Below are 24969 nucleotides of genomic sequence, written 5' to 3' on the forward strand. Positions count from 1 at the left end.
AACCTTTGATTTGCTGCTATTAGCCCACAGCCACGGCTGTGAAAGGCTTAAAGACTTATGCTGCTAAATTCTTCCTAACTACCTTTTCCCATTCCACTAATAGATAAGTAAGTTACATCAATTAATTATATGATTATAGAAAAAGACGGCCTCAACTTAGAGGGATAGTTAAAGTTGTTAAGTTTAAAAGGGATAGTTAAAGTTGTTAAGTTTAAAATTATAACTAGTTTTATTTGTATAGTATTTGATTACTGTAGAACTGGCAGTGTGTTCACCTTGCCTCCCGATACTTGCAATAGACAATATGTAAAGCCTACATCTGTGATCCCTCCAGCTTTGCTTGCACAAAAGAAAAACGGGGAATTTGTTGGAGAATGGATTTATTGGGATCAATAAAGGAGCTGTGCAAGCTATTAAGCTGAAGGATTTTTGGGCCTGAGTGCGTGAGACACTTTCTGTGGGAAAGTCTCTGTGAAAAGCAAAACAGTTCCAGCCTGAGAAATTTCAGGGAGTACCGTACTTGCAGGTGCGATATCTAGGAGTATAAGGGAGGCAAGGGCAAGATTCCTTTGAACATAACAAGATTGTGGAAGACTGCCAATGTAGCCTGATTGTGTAGAAATAGAAAAATATCCTGATAAGTAAGCCCCTTAGAAGCTAATAAGCTGGTATACTATTTAAGTGCCTCGAGACTGCTAATAAATCGGAGTTTAGTTTTCAACCATATTGGCTGCTGTTTCTGCTTCTCCCCCCGCCGGGGATCCGAGCTCCCCGTACCGCCGCGGCTTCCGACCTCTGGCTTCTTACAGTAAGTTACATTGTCTTCTAATCTATACTATTTCTTTGCTAGCTATAATATAGGTACCTTTGTGTCGTGCACTGTTTTATGTAATCTACTACTAGTTTTTTGGTTTATACTGTGTAGTGAGTAACTCTGTTTAAGGCCTTTTGTCTGTTACCTTCTCTCTATTCAATAAATAATTCATTTTATAATAGACCTAATCTGCTATTCTTAAGAACTTGCGAGCCAGAACGATTTAGGTGTGGGTCACCTAAGTACAGCTGCTGCCAAAAATCTGAGCCTAAGGCAGGGCTTGTCTAAAGTTCTCACTAGATCCATAACAGTCCCTTCTAGTTGGGTAGTGTGGCGGGAGCAGTGGGGGTGTTGCTGGTTTCCATGTGGTGAGCACTCGTGTGTGAATTGTTCACCTATCTTGTACACTCTGCTATTAGTATTGTTGTTGTTACTCTTTGTTTTCTTATCTCATTGCTGTTTCCAGTATGCTTTTCTTATGTCAACTGGTGATCTTTACCTTTTTGTGCCTCCAATTCTCCTCTCCAGCCTGCCGCAAGAGCAGGGGGACAGGGGAGTGAGTGAGCGAGCAGTGTAGTTCGGAGTGTTTCAGTGAGAACACTAAATTGAGGAATACCATTCCTAAACCACAACATGCTTGCATAGTGCAGTGAGGATTAATGGAATTTAGGCTCCCTATGTCAGTTCAGCTCTATAATGAGTGAGGAAAAAAGGAAGATGCTAACATGGATGCAGATTTGAACCTTTCTAAAGTCTGAAACAATTCAGATCCAGGATTCCAGTCAAGGTTTGTTTGTACATCAAGTTTAACCAATTAGCACCCCCACTCTCCCCCCCATGCCAAAAATTCACAAATGAGAAAGTAAAGTGAAGGCCATGACAGTTTATTTGGGAAAACTGTATGTATCCGATAATGTTGCATGTATACATATCACAGCTTAATTTTCCCCTGGACATGTATATATCATTAATACTAACCTCCTAGAATACTTCAACTGGAACAAGATCAGTTTTTGAACAGGTCTTAATACCTCCATGTAGAATTAACTTGATTGTAGTTTGATCTAATTACTGCAAAGACATTTAATAAGACAGTATCTGGCTTAAGCAAATACAAGCCATGGAACTCAGCTCAAACCTAGCTCATCACTATCTCTTGTAATTGAACACCATAATGGAAGCTGGAGTACTGCTGGGAAGAGGTGTTATGGGAAGTGGTGAGTTTTGAATGTAGAACAAAACACCATGAGGACAATAAAGAGCAAGTCAGCCCTATGACTATGGTCCTTATATTGTCAACCTTGTTTGCAGCACTTAATCTGGAAATGGAATCTTTCCTCAGTGATTGTCCTTTCTTTTACACATAATGGGTTTTTTCCTCTCCATTATTCTGTATTTTACTTCTTTGGGTACATAATAGCCAAATAAAACATGATCAAAATAGCAATCATCAAGCATCTAGGGATGAATCTTAAAACCAAAACTACATTACTACATTTATTCCTGTAAAACAGAGGTGTGAGGTTAAGCTACAGAAACTCATGATTGAGCAAAAGAACAGTACATTTCTGCTGCATAGGTGAGGAATGGTTTGCACTTGAATGTAACTATTGCTTAACTTCCTTTTCCAGGCTTTCGCTTGTTTAATCTAACTCTGATTAATATAATTAAAACAAAAAAAAAAGTAAACATTTTGCTTCCTTGGAATGTTTTGTTATTTTTATTTAGGAGAAAAAAGGTAGGATAAATAAAAACCCTCTTTCATACTGACCTATAAGAAGGAAACCAATAAGTTATAAACACAGACTTCAGACTTAATTCAAGGGAAATAATCCAGAAAACTCTTTAAAAGACGTTTACATATATATAAATGCACTCTGCCTGTCAAAAATATTTATTCAAAAATTAAGACAACTGTTAATTCTTGATGTTTATAAATATAAAAATGCAACCTATTTTCCAAGTCAGTTCAGCCAAAACTTATTTCAGATCATTTATATTACTGAACATCCCTGAAAATTTGTAATTAGTAAACTAATGAATCACAGTGGAGTCTCAAATCAGACAACTGGAAATAGAGATGCAAGTCTGAAGATAAACTAAATCAGCAATCAACAAGGACCAGATCAGTTCAAAAATAAAAAATGTTCTAGCCATACAGCTTGTATTCATATAATCTTAATAAATTTCATTTTTATTATGTTAGCTCTTTAAATTTCCACTTGCCGTAATGTTTTATACAAAAATAATTTTAAAAAACCAAAACCAACCTCACTGTAATATTCATTTCTGAAAGGGGATTTAGTGGTGTATTTTTGTATATGTGCTTAACTTCCTAGTGATGTACCACTGGGCTTCCAAATAGATAAATTATGTTTAACGTGTCAGTAATTGCAGCTTTAATAAGCTTCAGTAACTGCAGCTATAGAGAAAGAACAGAAAAAAAAGAAACTTGAAGTGATATATTAAGTGAAACCAGACATAACGGAATGCTGAAACCAGCTAGCCAAGGACACTTGGTGAAACAACCAAGATAAGGCCAGAAGAAGGAACAAACAAGGCCAACCATCAATCTAAAGTGCTAATTTGGGTAGAAGGTTAATTCCAGCAGGGGGAGATCGCGACCACTGACTCACAGCCACCAACCCAAGAAACCCACCAACTCAAAAGAAGAAGACTGAGCATACGGACTAATTAGCATAAGAAGTGAGAGAATAATTTAACCAATAGAAAGTAGAATACTAATTAATGAGAAAACTATGTAACTTGTAGCCAATGAACACTGATGCCTTTGTATGCTAAAATGTATAAAAGTGAAAAATTTTGATAGTCATGCTGCTGGCTTTGTGGATTTGCCTTCCAGTGCCCCTTTCTGTACAGAACTGTGAATAAATCAAATACCTCAACTGTGTGTAGATTGGCTTTTTGCACACCAGGTGATAGAACCTGTTTTGGGACAACAGTAGTCCATGTAACAAGTAGTTGCCATTTTCAGGAAAAGTGTGAATACATTTAAATTCTCCTTTTTGAGATAACATTTGTCATAAGACAGTACTTGCTGTGCAAACTGGATAGGAGATGATTTTTTTCCAGTCAATAATCAGTTTCATAATAATTTCCTGTTATAGGCATCAATCCTTCATTCATTCAATCATAAAAATGTGACTTATTAGAAAAGGAAAAATAGAGTCTAAAGGCACAGAATCATGTGGCTGCTTTACTAGGAATCTGTAAACAAAGAATCACTTTAATATAAGAAATCCAAATCTAGGAAAGTAAAAAGGCATTTGAAGCTGGCTTTTAGCTAGCCAACTTCTTTAAAGATCCAAAGGGTTTTGAGGTCTACAAAGTATGCACTAAGATACCATATTTCAAAAAGCAATAAGGCAAATAGTATACTCATTATTTTTAAAAAGTTACAATGGTAGTATAGGCATACACAGTATAACTTGGTTACAATGCTTGGTACTGTTTCTACTCCATAGCCCTATAACTGTTTCCTTTCTACATAATCAGAGATTAAATGAGGATTCCAGGTGAACACAAAACCATCCTTGTACCACAATCTACCACTGGAAACAGTTTTTCAGCAGCAGCAATGTTTGCTCTGCTTGTTGAGTCACATTCATACTGAGGAAAGCCTGCAAATCAGAGATTAAACACTGTCATACTTGTGAAGAGCCTCCTCTAGCTTTTGTGTCACTTTTTGAAAAAAGAGTATTTGCTGTTGCAAGAAATGCTGCATCTGTGATTTAAAGTCCCTCACACGAATTTTGTGGAAATGATTAATTTCTGCTAGGGTTGCAAAAGAAATAATGTTACAGCGTTCTTGAATGCCCTCAGCTTTTGGGAGTTCCATCTTCCCCTCTTCCACATGTCGCTTACTCTCCTTTACTTTGGTGAGGGCTCCTGTGTAAAGAACAAAACAAAATAGTTGAACTGTGAGGACAATGTAGACTCAACTCCCGTACTTTAACAAGTGATTTAAAAGCAACAACACGGATTTATAGAAGGCTCATTCTAAATATATTTATATGTGTGCATATATATATATATATATATATATAAATGAAAAGGAATAAAATTGAAGCTTTTTCAGATCAAAAATCACAGAACAGTGAATCTTGTTAAAAAAATACTTTAAGGTGCTAGCTTGCAAAAATTAGTAAAACATGCCTGTTTCACAATCTTAAAAATCTGATGGTATTCTTCAGACAATATCTGATAAATATATGTCATGGGTTGATGCTGGCCAGATGCCATGCACCCACGAAAACCACTCACTCACACCCCTCTGCAGCTGGACAGAGGAGAGAAAATTTAAAGAAGAGTTCCTGAGTAGAGATAAGGACCAGGAGAGAGATCATTCATTAAATACCATCATGGGCAAAACAGGCTCCACTTAGAGATATAAGGTGAATTTATTACTAACAAAGTCAGAGCAGGATAATGATAAGTAAAATAAGCCCTTAAAAATACCTTCCCATCACCCCTCCCCCCTCCCCAGCTCTACTGCCTACCCCAGTAGCGCACTGAGGCAGGGAATGGGGGTTACGATCAGTTCATCACCCGAGGTTTTCTTCCGCTGCTCAGGGAGAGGAGTCCTTCCCCTGCTGCACTGTGGGGTCCCTCCCACGGGAAACAGTTCTCCGTGAACTTCTCCAGCGTGGGTCCAATCTCACAAGCAGCAGCTACCTGCGACCTGCTGCAATGTGAGTCCCTCCCATGGGCAAACATTCCTCCCAAAACTGCTGCAGCGTGGGTCATACTTCCACAGGATGCAATTCTTCAAGGACAGGATGCTCCAGCCTGGGAGCAGGGCCCCTCTCTCCACGGGGCTCCCACAAGATCACAGCCTTCTCCAGGCATCCACCTGCTCTGATGTGGGCTCCTCCCCTACGGGCTGCAGGTAGATCTCTGCATTCCTCGTGGACCTCCATGGGCTGCAGGGGGACAGCCTGCTTCACCATGGTCCTCGCCACAGCCTGCAGAGGCATCTTGGCTCTGGCGCCTGGAGCACCTCCTCTCCCTCCTTCTTCACTGACCTTGGTGTCTGCAGAGTTGTCTCACATATTTTCACTCTGCTCTTCTCTGGCTGAAAATTAAAACTGCGCCACAACCTTTGTTTTGATTTTCTTCTTAAATATGTTATCACAGAGGCATTACCACCATTTCTAATTGGCTCAGCCTTGGCCAGTGGTATGTCCATCTTCAGAGCCATCAGAGACTGGCTCTGCTGGACATGGTGGAAGCTTCTAGCAGCTTCTCACAGAAGCCACCTCTGTGGCCCCCCTGCTACCAAAAACCAGGCCATGCAAACTGAATACAGTATACCAGCACTGGAAAAACATGAAAGCATTAGAGAACTAATCAGATCAATTTAAGCCTACATAAACACCAGAAAAATAGCCTCATTCAGAAATTGGACTTTGTGAAACATCACATTTCACAATTTTTGTGAAATATAAAAAGGAGATCTGAATACACAAAATCTTGCTAATACACCATTCTGCTTTTATACAGCAGATATCCCAAAATTAATTATTGATTACTAGATAATCTAAAAGTTTATTTCAAAGTTGTAGAGATCTGGGTAGAGCTAACACAAGTTTGTAAGAGCTAGAAGAAACACAGAGCAAAAGAACTGACAGTCTTCCTTGTCCAAATAGCTAATTAAAGCATATACATCTTCAAAACCAAAATATCACCCAAACTAGACTCACCTAAAGCAGACTCATCTAGTGACAAATAATACCAAGATGAGTCTTAGACATTTATTCGTTTCAATTTCCCATAAGAGCAACTTCTTTGCCTTAAATATTATATACATATTTTATTCATATAACTGAAACTAGTCAGACCAATAACGCTTTTACCTTCTCACAAAATGTTAGTAATATGGCATTTTTCCCAACCTTTATGATCACACTTAAGTTACTTGTTCCTTCAACTATTTGTAATGCCTTAACTAATTTTCTCCTTTCATATTACATTTCTTAACAAACATGGAGGGTTGACCCTGACTGGATGCCAGATGCCCACCAAAGCTGCCCTATCATTCCCCTCCTAAGCGGGATGTCATAAGTTAGCAAGCATAGTCCAGGAAGGGATGTCCTTGCTGAGGGGTGCTTACAGTTTCCTCTGGGACCTGATAGAACCTATCAGCTGGCCAGTTTGAATATGGACAATTCTTTAAGCCACTTAAAGTTGTGACTGCCGCTGTAATGCACACTTAAGAATAGAAACCCTGAGGCAGACTCTCTGTCTCATTTCCGGTGTTGGGACAGGTGGCTGCGGGCCCGGCACGGGGGCCAGAGGGCCCAGCCAAGGCCCTGCTTGGGCCAGGCCGGGCCGGGCCACGGCCATCCTGGAGCCGATGGGCCCTGATCCCCCCGCGGAACCCCCCTGATACAGAAAGGCTGTGGGCAGCCGGAGTGGCTCGGTTTCCCCCCTTTCCACTGGGGCCAAGATTCAGCTGAAGCTGCACTTCTGTCCGGAAGAGGTCATGTGACCGACAGTGATAAGCAACATTCCAGCTGCAAGGCCGAGGTGAGATGAACCCTTTTAGTGCTGTGAAGAGCTGAAAACCTGAGGGAAGAGAGAGAGGAGATGCTTAAAGCTGAAAGTCTGTTGTGAAGCTATGATATATCAGAGTATCCCGTTGTAACTTCATGAAGATATGGGGGGTGGAGTGTTCAACTCGTAAGCAGAAGCACCTGCGCTGAGATAGGCAGATGCTGATGCAGCTGTAATTTCATGAGAAGTTTGGACAGAGAGAGATGAACCAGATGAACCAGATGAGGACTTTTGCTCCAAATGGGAAAGGAGAAAACCTCAGTTCCTAGAGATGCTCCCAGAGATAGTCCTTATGATGAAGATGAGGAAGACCCTTTGCTCCCAGGGAAGGAGAAGGGCCTCTGTTTTTGTTTCTGAACAGCTCAACCTTAAAAGTGGACCCCAAAAAACTTCAAGAGTGGACCCCCGAAAGCAGTTGCGGGAAAAGCTGCAAGTCGGGGGAAGGGACTCACATCGTAAGCAGAGAGACTCCTCTTCCTGAATGGACTGAACAATATTTGGAAGTGGGTGGCTGTCTCGTTGTGGTAATGTTTTCATAGCACGAGCAAAAAGAGACTTCTCTTTCTAAATGGACTGAACAAGGTTATTATGGAAGTGGTAAACAGACTGAACATCTTAAGAGTTGTCTTTTTACATTGTCAGTGGGAGAAGGGAGGAAGGTGGGGGGAGGAGGAGGAGAGTTCTGAAGGTGGTGTAATTTTTTTTCCCCTTCTTTTAGGTCTGTTAATAAACTTCTTTATATTCTTTCAAGTTGGTGCCTGCTTTGCATTTCTCCTGAGATAAACAAAATTGCCCAATCAAAATTTATAAAGAAATGACATTTATTATGCGACCAAAATATCGGTTTCAAAAGCCACGATCGAGAAAAGCAGCTACGAGCCCGGGGTCGGAGCTGGGTGAACACGCATAGATCTGATCTCTATCGCACCAGACCTCCCAAGTTCACGACTGCTGCTTCGGCTGGTCCCTTCTTATACAGTTTTTGGGTAAAGTCCAAATTAATTCTATTCTTCTCGTATTCATGAAGTTTTCTTGTCCCGGAGTTGGGCTGCACAAAGCCTTTCCTGGGTCTGATGAATCGTCCATCCTGGGTGATGAGTGGGTCATTTCTGCTGATGGATGGGCCATCTTGGGTTCCTGGAACAGTTATTTTTAGTTCCCGGAATGTCCGATTCCTTATCAGATGAGATGTAGATACCAGAAGGTGGTAATCAAGTCGTCATAGTGCAAATGTCCCGGTGATAAGATCCAATCCGAATGTCATAAGTTAGCAAGGATAGTCCAGGAAGGGATGTCCTTGCTGAGGGGTGCTTACAGCTTCCTCTGGGACCTGATAGAACCTATCAGCTGGCCAGTTTGAATATGGACAATTCTTTAAGCCACTTAAAGTTGTGACCGCCTCTGTGATCCACACTTAAGAATAGACAAACTCCCCCCCAAGCTCTCTCTCGTTTCCGGCGCTGGGACAGGTGGCTGCAGGCCCAGTGCAGGGGCCAGCAGGCCCGGCCAGGCCCTGCTTGGGCCAGGCCGGGCCACAGCCATCCTGGTGCCATGGGCCTGTTCCAGACGTGGAACCCCCCCCCCCCCCCCCCCACTGCCTTGCCATGGGCAGCCAGAGCGGCTCGGAACCCCCCCCTCTCCACTGCAGCCAAGATTTCAGCAAAGCGGCACCTCTGTCCAGCAGAGGTCAGGTGACCAACAGCGATAAGCCACATTCCAGCTGCAAGGCCGAGGTGAGATTAACCCTTTTATTGCTGTGAAGAGCTAAAAACCTGAGGGAAGAGAGAGAGGAGATGATTAAAGCTGAAAGTCTGTTGTGAAGCTATGATATATCAGAGTATCCCATTGTAATTTCATGAAGATGTGGGGGGTGGAGTGTTCAACTCATAAGCAATAGGCAGATGCTGACGCAGCTGTAATTTCATGAGAAGTTTGGACAGAGAGAGATGAACCAGATGAACCAGATGAGGACTTTTGCTCCAAATGGGAAAGGAGAAAACGTCAGTTCCTAGAGATGCTCCCAGAGATAGTCCTAACGATGAAGATGAGGAAGACCCTTTGCTCCCAAGGAAGGAGAAAGGCCTCTGTTTTTTGTTTCTGAACGGCTCAACCTTAAAATTGTACCCCAAAAAACTTCAAGAGTCGACCCTCGAAAGCAGTTGCGGGAAAAGCTGCAATTCGGGGGAAGGGACTCACATTGCGAGCAGAGAGACTCCTCTTCCTAAATGGACTGAACAATATTTGGAAGTGGGTGGCTGTCTCGGTGTGATAATGTTTTCATAGCACGAGCAAAAAGAGACTTCTCTTTCTAAATGGACTGAACAAGGTTATTATGGAAGTGGTAAACAGACTGAACATCTTAAGGGTTGTCTTTACATTGTCAGTGGGAGAAGGGAGGAAGGTGGGGGGAGGAGGAGAGTTCTGTAGGTGGTATAATTTTTTTTTCTTTTCTTCTTTTAGGTCTGTTAATAAACTTCTTTATATTCTTTCAAGTTGGTGCCTGCTTTGCATTTCTCCTAATTCTTATCTCACAGAAGATAAACAGTAATGAGTATTTTAGACCAAACCACTACACCCACCTAGGTGGAATCCTGACTTATTGTGGGGAACTTCTTTTGGTGTTGTGAAATTTTTTCTCAGCCAAGCCGGTGGGGGGGAGTTTTGAAACTTTGTCTCTACATGGTCTGATTACATTCTAGTTTTATATATAATAGCACAAATTACATACTTTATTTATAACAATTCCCGCCCTTTTTATATGGAAACATTAATTCGTGCTACCTTTTGTTACAAAAAAATAGAAACACTATCATCAAATGCTTACTACAAATATAAAGGTATGAATATTCAAACAAAAGAATTCCTTTTAGTCATAGCTATTTAGTTTCTCTTGTAACTCTAGCTTTTCCTCTTTTATCTGCTTTTCAAACTTTATCAGAACCTCGGCAGCTTTACTATTTGCTTCTTCTTTTAATTCCATGATTTTAGAGATTTTATTGTTTTTGCCTAATCCTCTAGTAGCTAGTTCCAGGTCCATAGGCATCGCAGCTATTTGCATACCTTGTACTACTGAGTGTATTAATCTAATAAAACATGGTATCATGCAGGGTATGAATATCACCCTGGATGCTGACCAAAGTATGAAAAATGCTGCTTTCTTCCACCATGTACCATCAAATAATTGTTCTCACCAGGATGCTTGTAAGATGGAATTTTATTTTTGGACTGGAACATGTGCCACCTTTTTGATTACAGCTACGAGGTCCCTGATGGTCTCTCCAATATTCTTTTAAGTCTTCTAAGGATTGGTAAGGGTTAGCTCCAGATTGCTTGTACCAGCAAAAGGTTGACTTGACTATTCCAATCACAATTTGCTTTTCTTTCTTGACTCCAATATCCTGCAGGGGGTTCTGGTTGCCAGATTTTACTTTTATTATTTAAATATATATATATTGCTAGGGTGGATATACACGGGGTGTATCCCACAACCTCAGTATATTCACTTCCTTCCCTGCTGATGCAAATTATTCCTATTACTAGTTGGTTTAGAATCCAACCTTCAGGCCTCTGTGTAGTCTTTGGGAAGTGATTTTTATCTCTTTTTAGAAGTTGTTCTGGAGCTAAGCCTTCACCCTTCCAAGGCTATTTTTCTGCTGATTTCAGCCCCCCCCCCCCCACATATCCAACAGTTGGATAAACCTAACTCAGTAGCGACTTCTTGCATTAAGTCTATGAACAAGTTAGTGTTAGGGGCTGGCCATTCCCAATCATTATACTGCTTTTCTAGTAGGTCGTATTGTTTGCTTAATGCCAATAGTCTCTCTTGTTCTATTCTGTTTTTTCTTATTTCTGATTCTTGTCTCTTGAGCTCTAATGCTACCTGTTTCATAGTGCTTTCTGGGTCCATGCCATCTTTGTTCTTAGAAAAGCAAAAGATGTTAGCATATTGCAAGCATGCCCTGTCATCATTTTCTTCAAGGTGGTCTAGTATAACAGGTTCATTGCTCAGGGTCAGTTTACCTTGATATTTTAAATTTTGTCCCACCTAGTAGGTTTTTCCATTTATAATACAGATGTTTAATGTAGAGGTATCATAGCACAGATTGTTAACCTGAAAGTAGGCCACAAAAATGGGTTTCATTTTTCCTCCTATCCCAACAGTCTGATTACATTGGTTGCAAGTTGGAATAGGTTTTTGTGTGGTTTCCCTTTTAGATTTATTAAGGTGGTGTCTACTTTTAATCGGAGGTGCCCTTGACTGCCCATGCTTAGAGCTTGCAACTTGGGGGTAGCACAAAATTACCCCATTTGTTTTACATATTTGGAATCGAGTGCCGTTTATATGACAGGTCTTGCTTTTTTTTCTGATTTCCCAGACCTCTGGGCCTTGATATGTACCCTGTTCCTTTAAGAGGCTTCGCAGACACAGCTTACACCTCTCGGTGAGGTTTTCCCCCTCAGTGTAGGACCAGCTATCCGGCTCCAGGTTAGCTGTCTGGCATATGGCTAGGCTCAGAACCATCAGGAATCCCCACAGATGCATTCCTCTGCCTGTGCCTACGCCCACTGGGTTGCTACCAGCGGCGAGGTGAATGATCTTCTCGGCAGCAGGAATATTGCCCTGGGATCCTGTGGCCAGATCGAGCTGCATACTGCCTTTTGTACACGCCCCACCTAGAGAGTTTAACTGTGTCAGTCCCGCAGGGTACTTTATTTAAAACCTGTGACACTCGACAGTCAGAATTTGTGCTAAAGAGTCCAATTTTCTCCTTACTTCGTTTTTGTATAGGTGATACTACTTTAAAGAATCCAAGTATATTATACTCAAATTTGTAGCAAGCTGTAAAACACTGCTAGTCAAGTTTAGTTCTTCTTCTAAACACTTTGTACACAAGTCTCTGAGTCTATAGCCCCTTTGGCAATGAGTAACCTGAATCTCGTGACAATATTCACACTCAAAAGAGACAAATGGGTAACATGTACAAGCAATTACGATACAAGTTATCTGGTCCCTCCCAGTCATTTGCTGGGCCGGCGGAGTTTTATCTTTAAATCCCCTGGGGCAGAAGTGATCCTCCACTCAGGTGTCTCTTCATGAAGTCCTGTTTTCTTCACTCGAGAAGCTGCGTCCAGCCTCTCTCCGCTGTCTGAATTGCTGCGTCAGTCCATGCCTTCTCAATCTCTGTAGATTCCTGTTAATTTCTAATAGGTGTGGTTGTATTTGTCCATCCTCTATCCCGGGGTGTCCTACTGGTATCCCGTATAACATTTCGAAAGGTGACAGCCCTGTCTCTGAATGCGGCATAGTTTGGGTATTTAACAAGGCTAAGGGGAGACATTTTACCTATGACATTTTTGTTTCCAGCATTAATTTAAATAATTGAGCTTTTAGTCTCTGATTCATTATTTTTCAACTTGACTCGAACTCTGGGGGTGCTAAGGAGTGTGATACTCCCATTGAATTCTCAGAGCTTCAGCCAATTGCTTAATAATTTTTGAGGTAAAATGTGTCCCCTGATCTGAGTCTATATAATCTATCATGCCATATTGGGGTATAATTTCTTCTAATAATATTTTTTTATAAGATTTGGGCTGTACCTCTAGGGGTTGGGAAAGTCTCTACTCAATGTGTTAATTTATCTCCTAAACTAGCAGATTTTTATACTTCCCCACTTTAGTCAACTCTGTAAAATTTATTTGAATTTTCTTTAAAGGCCGGTGGTCTGCAGGGCAACTTCCCAACACTGCTCGTTGAGATTTAGCCCGGTTTACTTTTTGGCATGTCATGCATCCTTGTACCTCCTGCTTGGTTAACTCATAAATTCTTACATCTAAAAAAAATTTTTTTTTTTCTACTATATTGCTTTGACAGTAGCTCCCTCCCATCTGGTAACCTCCACGTACCTTCTTCTTGTTGTTATAAACATATATTATATTGGCTTCTCGCAAAGTATAAAGGTAGATATTATATAATGTTAGAAAAGCTTTTTGCTGTGTGGATGTAGTTTTCTCTCTTTTTAGCAAGAATGTTAGCAAGTGTGAGCAAGTAAGATAACCTCCAAATGAACAGAGGATGAGGCCCAAGGAGCTGCTAATCAACACTTTGTCCAGGGAAGAAAAGGGCCCAAAGGCTACTCTGCCCGGAGAACTGGGGCCAGGAGAGTCCGAGAGCCGTTATCACCACTCTGCCCGGAGAGACGAAGAGGCCCAAAGCTGCAATCAGCCCTGACTGTCTGGAGAATTAAGAGATCCACCCTACCATCGACTCTCACCTAGCGGGCCCAACCCCAAGAATCAAGAGAAATAAAACCACAAGGCAGAAGACTACGCATGCTCTAAAAAGGCGGAACCAAGGAGTGGCCATGCAGAACAGCTCCAGGAAAAGTTTTAATATGAATGAAGAACAGACAGTAAAAATGGTATAAAAAGGACTCACCTCTAGCATCAGGGGTGCTCTTGGCAGAGCGCCAAGGCACCCGGCCATCACCCCTTTGCTTTATTTTATGTGTCTCTTATTGTCTTTATATTAAACTCTTTAAATTCTCACAGGAGAGTGAACCTCATTTTTCACATTGTTTTGTTCTTATTTTTAGGTAGTTTTCAATCTCCTTTTTGGGGGGTTGTCGGGGGTATTCTTTGGGTTCTCCTTGCTCGACCTCCGGGATACTTACCTTTAATAATGCTGTGGGGTTTTTTGCTTCTTTATCAGCTCCTCAGGTCTGGAACTGCATTCCTGTATGCACTATTGAAATCGCCTCTGGCTCCCTGACAGCTTCCAGGATGTTTTATTATTTCCCTATGGATTAATCCTCTCCTTCTGGTGTTAATTAACCCTCTTTCTTCCCACCAAATTTTCCCAAAAGTGTGTACCGCACCAAATGCATACTTGGGAGTCTGTAAAAATAGTTCCCCCCCTTTTTTTTCGTTAGTCAATGTCCCAGGCATTCTACCTCGGGTTCAGTGAACTGCGGTTTTGATTTGGAGACTTTTAACCCCTTGTCTCCTAAGAAATTTAACAACTTTATAGTTGCTTTTCTCACATCTCTTTCTGCTGGTCCAGCTACCAGCAAGCTATTCACGCACTGAGGCAGCCTGGCTCTCTGAACAAAACCGGCTGAGCAATTGCTCAAGAGCTCGACCAAACAAGCTCGGTGAGTCCACAAACCCCTGAGGCAAGGAGGCTCACCCGAGCCACCGCCCCCAGCGGGTCCCTGGATCCCCCCACCGAAAAGTGAAACAATCCCAGCTTTCCTCTGCCAGAGTACAAGTCCAAAAGGCACCCCTCAAGTCTACCACGCTACACCAGGTATCTGAGGGGGAGATGCCACCCAGCAAAGTGCACGGATTAGGGGACCGTGGGGGACAGAGCCCCAGCTATTACTTGCTTTAGTCCCTTTCTCCCTTTTATGGGGAGAGGATATTGTTTAACCCTTAATCAGATCTTCTGGCCTTTTAATCTCGATACGAATGAGTGTCATTTCTATTCTGCCTGCCTCTCCTTTGGTATACTAGACTTTCGGATTCACCTTGTCTTTATCTTCTATGGTTAGTTTGTATAAGCTCACTACAAGCTGTGACTCCTGAAAGATCAAGCTTACCTCCAAAGCCACAATCTCTTCTTAACAAATTGTAGTCTGCCTCTTCAATCAACAAAACATTCCCTAGGCATGTCCTGGTTTGACATTTGAACTCTACATTTTTAATAACTGTGACCTTAAAGGATTCCCCTTTTGCTCCGACCACCGTCGGGGTATCTTTGCTTGTTGTACATCCACTCGGCAGTCACTGAACGGTGGTTTGTTCAGCTCCCGAGTCTACAAAAAAATTAGTTCTTGCTTTAAGGGTCCGACTTTTAGTTTTATCAAGGGCTTCCTGGACCTTAGTTTGAGAAGCCTCTGACAGTACTAGACGTCCTGAAAGATTTTCTCATCTTTCATCCTTCTCCCATGAATCAACCCCTTTTTCTTCTTGTGTGCTAAATATTTGAGATCTGCTCAAACTTTGGTGTTTGCTTCTCCTTTAAGAGAAACGGCAGAAGCGGTCGTTGCCAAGGGAACGGTGCAGGCGAGGGGGGGGGAGGTAGGAGGTGAGAGGTGAGGATCTTCTCCGGGGCTGATTCTTCCAGGAGAAGGGGGGGATAAGCGGAAAGTGCCGCTGGAACTGGCAAGGGGACAAGCTCCTCTGACGGACACCAGAGCCTGGGGTGGACCCTCTGCATGGGTCCACAGCAGCCACGGCGGCAGAACTCTGCTGCTGGCTGGCCCGGCGCAGCCCGTGGGGCCGCAGCCTGGTTCAATGGAGCTGTGTCAGACAACGCAGCGGGGGCAGGGGCGGGCGCCGGGACTGGGGCCACCACCGGGGCCGGAGCAGGGGCACGGGCGGGAGGCCGTAAGGGGATGCTGGTCTGCCGCGGGACCCGCAGGGGCTGGAGGGGGCGGTGGGAACACCGGGGCTACCGGCAGAGCCACCGCCGCTGGGACAAGCGGTGGAGCCGCGGGCTGTGCCGTGAGAGCCGGGACAGGCGGGACCTCGGGCTCCAGGAGCGGTGGCGCAACAGGAGCCTGGGCTTGGGGGGGGCAATGCTTCCAAGGGGGGCTAAACCCCTCTCTTTATTGTTTGCTTTTTTTCTCCTTTCCTTGGGTTTATTTCTCCTTTCGGGAAAGTCCCCCCGATGTTCTGGTATCCAGCTTAGGGACTATCTCTCGGGATTTCAGGTATCCCTTGTTCCTTCCCACCCCCTGATTTTTCTTGGGGTTTTCTAGGGATTTTACTCTTTTTCTGTTCCATCTTAAAGAAAAAAAATTACTTCTTACCTGGACTTTGCGCAGAGTCCTCTAAGTTCCTGAATTCGGTACCGTTTCGAATTTGTATTTAATTTCTTATCGGTATAGTAGCCCTCGCAGGGGACCGCCCTGGGGGTTTTCCTCCGGTAACAGCTCTCAAACTTCTGACTTTTACCTGGACTATAATACGTCCGAGACAAGGGAGTTTACCAGTCCTTTGACCTCGATAAAGGACGTACCCTTCCCCCTGGTCGTCTGCGACCGATCCCCCGAATTTCTCGATTTATTCGGGCTTGACGTGTGGAAAAGAATTTAGGTTTTTACTCCGTGTCTTTCGCTTCCCCCCCGACCGACCTCTTCCCTCGTGGGAGAGAGGAACTGCGATCTTGGGGTCCACACTCGCTTCGTGATAATATCACGTCTCACACACGCTCGGTCGCCCTCACTCAACCACGCGATACTTAAGGTCCGTTTTCCTGCATGGATTCTTCGTGCACGTAGACTTTTATGAGTGAATTTCCGTGCCGCGGCTCCGGGGATCCCACCCTGGGTCCCCCCCGAGTTCCCTGAGAGCTTGTTTTATTTCCTTTTCTCGATCGAAGTGCTACTTTAAATTAGGTTCGTTGATACGATTGGTCCGCGGGATCCCCTGTCCGGCCAGGCCACTAGAAAAATTAGCGGGGCGCCTCCTGACCGAAAAAGGGGTCCGCGATGCCCCAAATCGCATCACGTCGGGGTGACCAAAAATGAGATAAACAAAATTGCCCAATCAAAATTTATAAAGAAATGACATTTATTATGCGACCAAAATATCGGTTTCAAAAGCCACGATCGAGAAAAGCAGCTACGAGCCCGGGGTCGGAGCTGGGTGAACACGCATAGATCTGATCTCTCGCACCAGACCTCCCAAGTTCACGACTGCTGCTTCGGCTGGTCCCTTCTTATACAGTTTTTGGGTGAGGTCCGAATTAATTCTATTCTTCTTGTATTCATGAAGTTTTCTTGTCCCGGAGTTGGGCTGCACAAAGCCTTTCCTGGGTCTGATGAATCGTCCATCCTGGGTGATGAGTGGGTCATTTCTGCTGATGGATGGGCCATCTTGGGTTCCTGGAACAGTTATTTTTAGTTCCCGGAAAGTCCGATTCCTTATCAGATGAGATGTAGATACCAGAAGGTGGTAATCAAGTCGTCATAGTGCAAATGTCCCAGTGATAAGATCCAACCCCACCTAGGTGGAATCCTCACTTATTGTGAGGAACTTCTTTTGGTGTTGTGAAATTTTTCTCTCAGCCAAGCCGGTGGGGGGGGGGGGGGGGGGGGGGGGGGTTGAAACTTTGTCTCTACATGGTCTGATTACATTCTAGTTTTATATATAATAGCACGAATTACATACTTTATTTATAACACTCCTAATTCTTATCTCACAGAAGATAAACAGTAATGAGTATTTTGGACCAAACCACTACACTAAATTGGTGTTTCCGCCCGGTTTCAAACCAAACCCGCGACACTGGACAGGGGAGAAAAGCTATAACAAAAGGCTCCTGAGTGGAGATAAAGACAGGGAGAGATCACCCATCAATTGCTGTCATGGGCAAAACAGACTTCGGGAAATTATTGAATTTATTACCAATAAAAATCAGAACAGGATAATGACCAATAAACCCAAAACTTAAAACACCCCTGCCTCTCCCTGTGAGGGACTGTAATGCTAATGGCTTGAACAATCAGGGTGCAAGATGAGGATGTGCAAACCGCCCAGGTGCAGAGGGCGAGCACACCCGCCACCTCGGGCTACAGCTGGGTGTTGAACAAGATAAGGGAAGAGGCTGATAAGAGGCAAATCCTGCGAGGTAGGATAATGTTTTTATCATGCCAGTCCTTACACAAGTGGCTCAGCTGTGAACACTCCCCTCTGGGAAGCACCAGGACATTCACGTGTAGCCCAAAAGTAATCACCCCTTCTGATGGGCCATAATTGACTCAGCTGTGCTGACCTGAGAGGCAGCTGTGGCATCTTCAGAGGTGTCATAAACCATCAAACTCACAAAGTGTCCCATGATCTACAGCATTGCATCATTCAGTGTGAAACTCCCTGCCCCAAGGGAGGTACGTGGGCATTCCCACCTGAACCTGAGCGTATATAACCCATGGAACTTTGGTGTTTTGTGGGTTTCTTTCACCCTTGATGGATCAAGAATGTGATCGTCACTTTGACCAACAGACATTGAAATTGCAACAACCAAGTCTTGTTGCAAGGTCCATGGGTGGTGAGATCTTTCTACTCTTGTACTTTCCTTCTCTTTCTTTTCCTTATACATTTTTGAAGTGATATTTTTATGCTTTTATATTTTTATATTACTATAGATAATAACCACGATGGCTACAGACCTGTTTTCCTTCACTGCCAAGGTGCTCTAAAATAAACCCTACATATATATATTTTTATATATATATATATATATTTAGAAACACTGGTCATTCAGTGTCATTTCACTCTAATACACCCCAAGCGACCTATTAACAAGAACCTGGGTTACCCTCACCTTCTGGGGTGGATCATAACCCTCCCTTCTTCCCAGGTTTAATTTTACTCCCAATTTCTCTACCTCCTTCCCCTTCAAGCAGTGCAAGGGTACGGGGAAAGGGGTTGCAATCACTTCATCACGCATTGTTTCTGCTGCTCCTTTCTTCTCATATTTTTCCCCTGCTCCAGCGTCAGGTCCCTCCAACAAGAGACAGTTGTCCAAAAGTTTCTCCAACACAGGCCCTTCTCCTGGGCTGCAGTTCTTCAAGAACTGCTCCAGCAGGGGGTCCCCCATGTGGTCACAAGTCCTGACAACAAACCTGCTCCAATGTGGGCTCCTCTCCACAGGGTCATAGGTCCAGCCAGGAGAATGCTCCAGCACAGGCTTCCCACAGGGTCACAGCCTCCTTCAGGCATCCACCTGCTCCAGCATAGGGTCCTCCATGGGCTGCAGGGGAATCTCTGCTCTGGCACCTGGAGTGCCTCCTCCTCTCCTTCTTCCCTGACTGTTACTGATTGGCTCAGCCTTGGCCAGTGGCAGGTCTGTCCTGGAGCTGGCTGGCATCAGCCCTGCTGGACATGGGGGAAGCTTCTAGCTTCTTCACAGAAGCCCCCCTGGTAGCTGCCCTGCTGTGGCAGGGCATATCGCCCCTCTCCCCACCACAGGTGTCCAGTGCAGATAGAAGAGATGACCCAGGTGGGCAAGGCCCAGCAGGTATCATCTCCTGGTGCCAAAAGGACTGCAAGCCTAACCAAGAATCAACACCTTGGTATGGAGAACAGATGTGGGAAGAGATAAAAGAGAAAACATAGGAGACCAAAAGGCCTGTTTTACACTATAAAAGTACTACAGATTATCACAGAGACAGAAGCCTTCTACCCACATGCCCTGAAAGCGTGAGAATTCTGCCCAGAGCCTGGACGCAAATTCCGTGGTTACTTTCCTGGGAATTGAGGGAAAGGATTTTGATGTGTGCTCCATCAGGAATTGGATGGTAAGAAACATTGGATCCTAAGTTATATTATTTCTTTTCTAGCAGTAAAATTAATAGGTACCTTTAACCCTGCGTGTATAATACTATTCTCTTTTTTCTTATTCCTGTGTAGTAATAATGTTTTAAGTCTTATGTCTGTTAGTTTTGTGTCTATTAAATAAATAATTCATTCTATTGATGCCTAGGTTTTAACTTTTATATTTTCCTGATTCTGTACTGCTTAGAGTGTAACTGAGGTTTCTTGTACCTTGCTAATTTCTGCTCACTCGTGCTAGGTAGACATAACAAAGCCTTTCCGGGCCTGCTCTCCAAGGTCACCCAGACCGTCCTAGGCCCAAAAAGTATAATCCAAAGAGCTTCTAAGGGGGGCCAGCGGAGGGGAAATTACATCATTGAACTGAAGCTTTAATTGGAGAATTAACCCTGATATGCAAATGAACCAAACCTATAAAGGTGTGAAGAACTCTTGACCTGTTGTCCATCTTGGGGTCCATTTTTGGCAATAGCCTGTGGCTCCCAGGGTGTACCTTTGAAGGCCTTTCAAATAAATACCTATTTTATTCTTTTACTCCTGTCCAGTCTCTGTGTCTAGGAGGCCTCTTAAGGCATCGCTATAATAGACTTAATCAGCCATTATTAAAGAACTTATGAATGAGAGTGGGTTTTGGGGTGCTGGCCACCTCAATAAAGCTACTGCCTGCTGCTGGAGGCCTGGGCAAAAGGCAGGGACTTATTTAAACCCACATCATCCATTCATAACACCCACTACCAAAACCTGTCCACGCAAACCCAATACACCATACAAATGACTACAGTTCACAGACAGAACTCCCTACACATTGCCTTCAAGAAATGTTTTCCTATGGTCTTTACAGTGACACTAGCCAGCAAGCTAACAGAGAAAGTTCTCTGCCTATCTTTCAGGACAATCTCCATGTTATCTGCTGCAGAAGCAGGTTTGTCTTCTTGTCAGCCAGAATCCACACATGTAGTAAACACCATTAAACAGTAAAAATGCAGTTTATCAGCAGTGATGTTATCTTCCTTTCCTTTGCATGTCCATTTAACAAGCCATTTCTTATAAGTCTTCCCCCAGTGCACTGACACATCAATTCAGATTTGGAACATGAGATTGTGCACAGCAGTGTCTGAGTTTGCTCTATGGGCAGTGATTTGGGAGGGAATGGGCAGCACAGCTGCTGCTCTGTGTCTTTTGTTTCCACTTCTCTTGTTCCCCTGCCTGCTATGGGTCATCCCCTGCCCATCTCCAGCCCCTCACCAGGCAGTCAGGTAGAATGGAAGGTCAAGGTATGCTCTTACTACAGTATGCTAGTTTGGGCTGGTGTAGAGTTAACTTTCTTCCCAGTGGCTGGTATGGGGCTGGGTTTTGGATTTGTGCTGAACACAGTGTTACAAAAAGGATAGGATATTGGATTTTAGAAGTAGTAAGGCTAAGGCTCTGCTAGGCTGTAAGGCCTCAGGTGTAGAAATAGTTCTCTGGGGAAACAGGAATAGAATGTACTGGGTGGGGAGGTTAGGAATAGTGAATTAGCTGGGCATGGTGAACCTGTTAGTGAATTAGCTGGGCATGGTGAACCTGTCTAAAAGTAAATTGTTCTGGGTTGATATATGTTGTATGCAAGGGGGATTTCAGTGGTAGGAGCTCGTTGAGCATTATCTAAGACTAGACAACCATGGAGAGATATGGCGTAGGGTATGATTATCAATTGTTAATCCTTGTGATGTATGTTTTACTTTGAAGAATAAATCTTGTATGTGTGCCAATGTTTGAAACTGTATAAAGAGCTGAGTGAAACGATAGGCCTTTGGGAAGCCTGATTTGGGACACTAGTCCCCAGGTCCCCGGGCCCTGAATAAAGCACCGCATAAACTGACTCTCTGTTGGTTTGTGTTTGTGGTCGGTGGGCAACAGTTTTCTGGCGACCGCGGCAGGACTCCGGGGGTCGTAGGGGCGGTTCGCGGGGTGATCTGCTCCGTGCCGGCACCAGGTGATTTCTGGGGAGACATCAGCCCGTGCCCGACCCCGCGTCCGACGGACAACCGTGAGGTAAGCCCACAAGGTGCTTTATTCCTTTTAAACCGGTGGTGGTAGCCTGCCCGGTAAGACGAGTCTCTACTCGCAGGGTTGGGGCATTGGTTTGGATTATAAAGCCTAGGCGCTGGCCGTCAGACAGAGCGAAAGCTTTGCAGAGCCAGCCCTTGCTTCTCGCGGCGACGAGATAAGCAAGGAGGGAATTGGATATTGTGGTAATTGGTATTGGTATTAGTCTGTGTGTTACTAGGTGTGTGTGTGTTATTGTGTGGTTGCATACCTCTGGAATGATGCCGTTGCGGGTGTTTCGGGCTTTGTCAAGTTCAGATAAGGATATTCCGGAGGATTCTCCCCTCGGGTGTTTGCTAAGTCATTGGAAGGAGGGTAAATTGGGACGGGAGCTGCGGAAAAGGGAATTGATTGATTATTGTAATAAGGTATGGCCTGAATATGAAACTGGGGGGATGCAGTGGCCGTGGAATGGCACTATTAATTCTGAAATTATAACCTCCATGATGCGGTACCTACGGGAAAATGAGAAGTGGGATGAGATACCCTATTTGGATTTGTTCTATCAGCTAATAGGAAAAAAGGATTGGCAGAGGAAATGTGGAATGATGGTGTTAGAAATGGAACCAGAAGAATGCGTGGGTTGTAAAGAGCGAAGGGTACGGTTCTCTGAGCCTGAGGAGGATGTGTCTTTGTTGGTATCACCATCCGACCCAATCAACCTCCCCCTCCCGGACTCAGATTCTTCGGAAGAGGAATCTGACTCCGAGGAAGGAGAGAGGGAACGATCCCGAACTCCCGAACCCAGGGAGAGAGGGAGGGAACAATCCCGAACTCCACTCTCCCAGCGTACTCGCAGAGGGCGTCTGGACAGGGGAAAAAGCGCTTCTCGAGCACATCTAATGGCCCCATTGCGAGAAGCAGTTGGACCAACAGGGGATCGGGTCAGAGTGAAAGTTCCGTTTTCCCCCAATGATTTAATAATTTGGAAGCAATCTGCTGGAGCTTATAGAGAAAATCCTGAAAAGGTGGCTCGGGTGGTGAAAATGGTAATAAAGACACAGAATCCGGACTGGAATGACCTACAGGTGTTGCTAGACTCGATAATGGATTCTACGGAAAAGGAGATGGTATTTAAAGCTATGTCTAATCGGGCAAGGGACATGATTCAGTTGCAAGCACCAGCACTACAAGGAATAGGGAATGTGAATGAAATAGTACCAAGGGAAGATCCAGAATGGAACCCTAATTTGGCAGAAGAGTATCATAGGTTGCAGGTTTATCAGGAGCTGTTGGTGGAAGGAATTCAGAGGGGAATCCCAAAGACTTTAAATTGGTCTAAGTTGTATGCGGTAAGACAGGATAAGGCAGAGTCACCATCTGCGTTCTTGGAGAGGCTGAAAGAAATAGCACGGAGGTATACAGACTTAGACGTGGAATCAGAGGCAGGAAAACTACAAATGGCCTTGATATTTATGGGACAGTCACAGGAGGATATTAGGAGGAAGCTACAAAAGCTAGAAGGGAATGACACTCGGGACTTGGAGAAAATGCTTGAAGTAGCGTGGAAAGTGTATAATAATAGAGAAAAAGAGGCAGTGAAGAAGCAACAAGCAAGCATGTTGGCAGTGTTACAACAGGCAAGTCAGATGAATGTGAGAGGCCGGGGGAGGGGACGAGGCAGAGGAAACGGGGGCATGGGAAGAGGTGGTTTCAGAGGTTTTGTGAATCAGAATGTAGGGAATCAGATGATGGGTAGGGGTAGAGGTAAATTGGGGCCCAATCAGTGCGCCCGATGCTTCGCCGAAGGTCATTGGAAGAATGAGTGCCCCCTCAATTTGGGGATGGGGACACCGATGAGTAACTTTCCAGGAAGGAATCCCATAAATCAGGGAATGAACGCGAATGATGGGTTAAACCCTTTCGCGCCAGGACCACAAGGTGTTGCTCAAGCCTTTATGATGGGGAACTATCAAAATCAGAGCTGACTAGATAAAGATCTAAAAGTGGTCCTGGAAGTTGACAGGGGGCCCAGGGAATTTAGGGTAGATACAGGAGCCACTTTCTCTGCAATCAATGAACAAATAGGACCGTTAAGTGATTCAGTTGTGAAAGTAGTAGGGGTGTCAGGGGAGGTGGTGGAGAGGTCATTCTTGCGGCCACTGGAAATCAAATTTGGAAACAAAGAATTGGATCACCAGTTTTTATATATGCCAAGCAGCCCGGAATGCTTGTTGGGGCGAGATTTATTATCGGCACTGGATGCAAAAATCATATTCGAGAAAGGGCGTGCTAAACTAGAAATCCCGGAGGGGAATCTGGCAAAACTTTTTGTGATTAAAGAGACAAAGACAGAGGAGATACCCCAGGAAATAGAGCAGGCAGTAGTCCCGTGGGTATGGGAAACAGGGACCCCGGGCAGATCCAGGGTAGCCGTTCCTGTAAAAATTGAACTAAAGGAAGGGGCACACCCGGTAAGAGTTCGACAGTACCCTATTAGTTTGGAAGCCAGGAAAAGAATTGCCCCAATGATCACACAATTTATAGCATTAGGGATTTTACAAGAATGCGAATCAGAATTTAATACTCCAATCTTTCCGGTAAGGAAACCAAATGGGAAATACAGGTTGGTGCAGGACCTGAGAGCAGTAAATGCAATTGCCAAAGATATACACCCGGTGGTGGCCAATCCATATACATTGTTAACATCGATTTCTGAGAATTTTCAGTGGTTCACAGTGATTGATCTAAAAGACGCCTTCTTCTGCATTCCACTGGCCCCCGAGAGTCAATACATTTTCGCCTTTGAATGGGAAAGCCCAGACACTCGCCGCAAGCGACAGTTAACATGGACCAGGTTGCCACAAGGATTTAAGTGTTCACCCACCATTTTTGGAAACCAGCTAGCAAAGGAGTTAGAGGAATGGAAAACTACCAAGGTAAAAGAGTCTCCTTTTTCTTATGTTGTTTTACAATATGTGGATGACATACTCCTGGGAACAGAGGAGCGGGGACTGTGCTTAAAGTTAACAATTGAACTATTAAACATGTTGGGTCAGGCAGGATACCGAGTATCCAAGGAAAAAGCGCAGCTGGTGCGACAGAAGGTAATTTATCTGGGATGTGAAATATCACAAGGAGTCAGGAGAATAAGGGTGAATCGCATACAAGCCATCTGTGCAATCCCTGTACCACGAAATAATCAGGAATTA

At 44.1% G+C, this 24969-nt stretch overlaps 1 protein-coding gene and 1 long non-coding RNA gene across 2 annotated transcripts in view; both read right to left on the reverse strand.

Moving 5' to 3' along the window:
* Positions 1 to 1682: 1682 nt before the first annotated feature.
* LOC138102847 (sorting nexin-18-like) overlaps positions 1683 to 24969 on the reverse strand; it is an 89083-nt gene continuing 65796 nt past the window's right edge. Inside the window, exon 2 of the mRNA XM_069000595.1 lies at positions 1683 to 4723. Within this exon, the coding sequence (XP_068856696.1) occupies positions 4470 to 4723 (254 nt within the window). The 3' untranslated portion in view covers positions 1683 to 4469. The remainder of the gene's footprint in view (positions 4724 to 24969) is intronic.
* On the reverse strand, positions 16949 to 23477 carry LOC138102848 (uncharacterized). Its single transcript, XR_011147583.1, has 2 exons — positions 22029 to 23477; positions 16949 to 17280 (listed from the first exon to the last, which is right to left on the reverse strand). It is a non-coding gene; the product is annotated as an uncharacterized lncRNA (long non-coding RNA).

This window comes from Aphelocoma coerulescens (assembly GCF_041296385.1).
Source record: "Aphelocoma coerulescens isolate FSJ_1873_10779 chromosome W unlocalized genomic scaffold, UR_Acoe_1.0 ChrW_unloc_scaf_2, whole genome shotgun sequence".
NCBI lineage: Eukaryota > Metazoa > Chordata > Aves > Passeriformes > Corvidae > Aphelocoma > Aphelocoma coerulescens.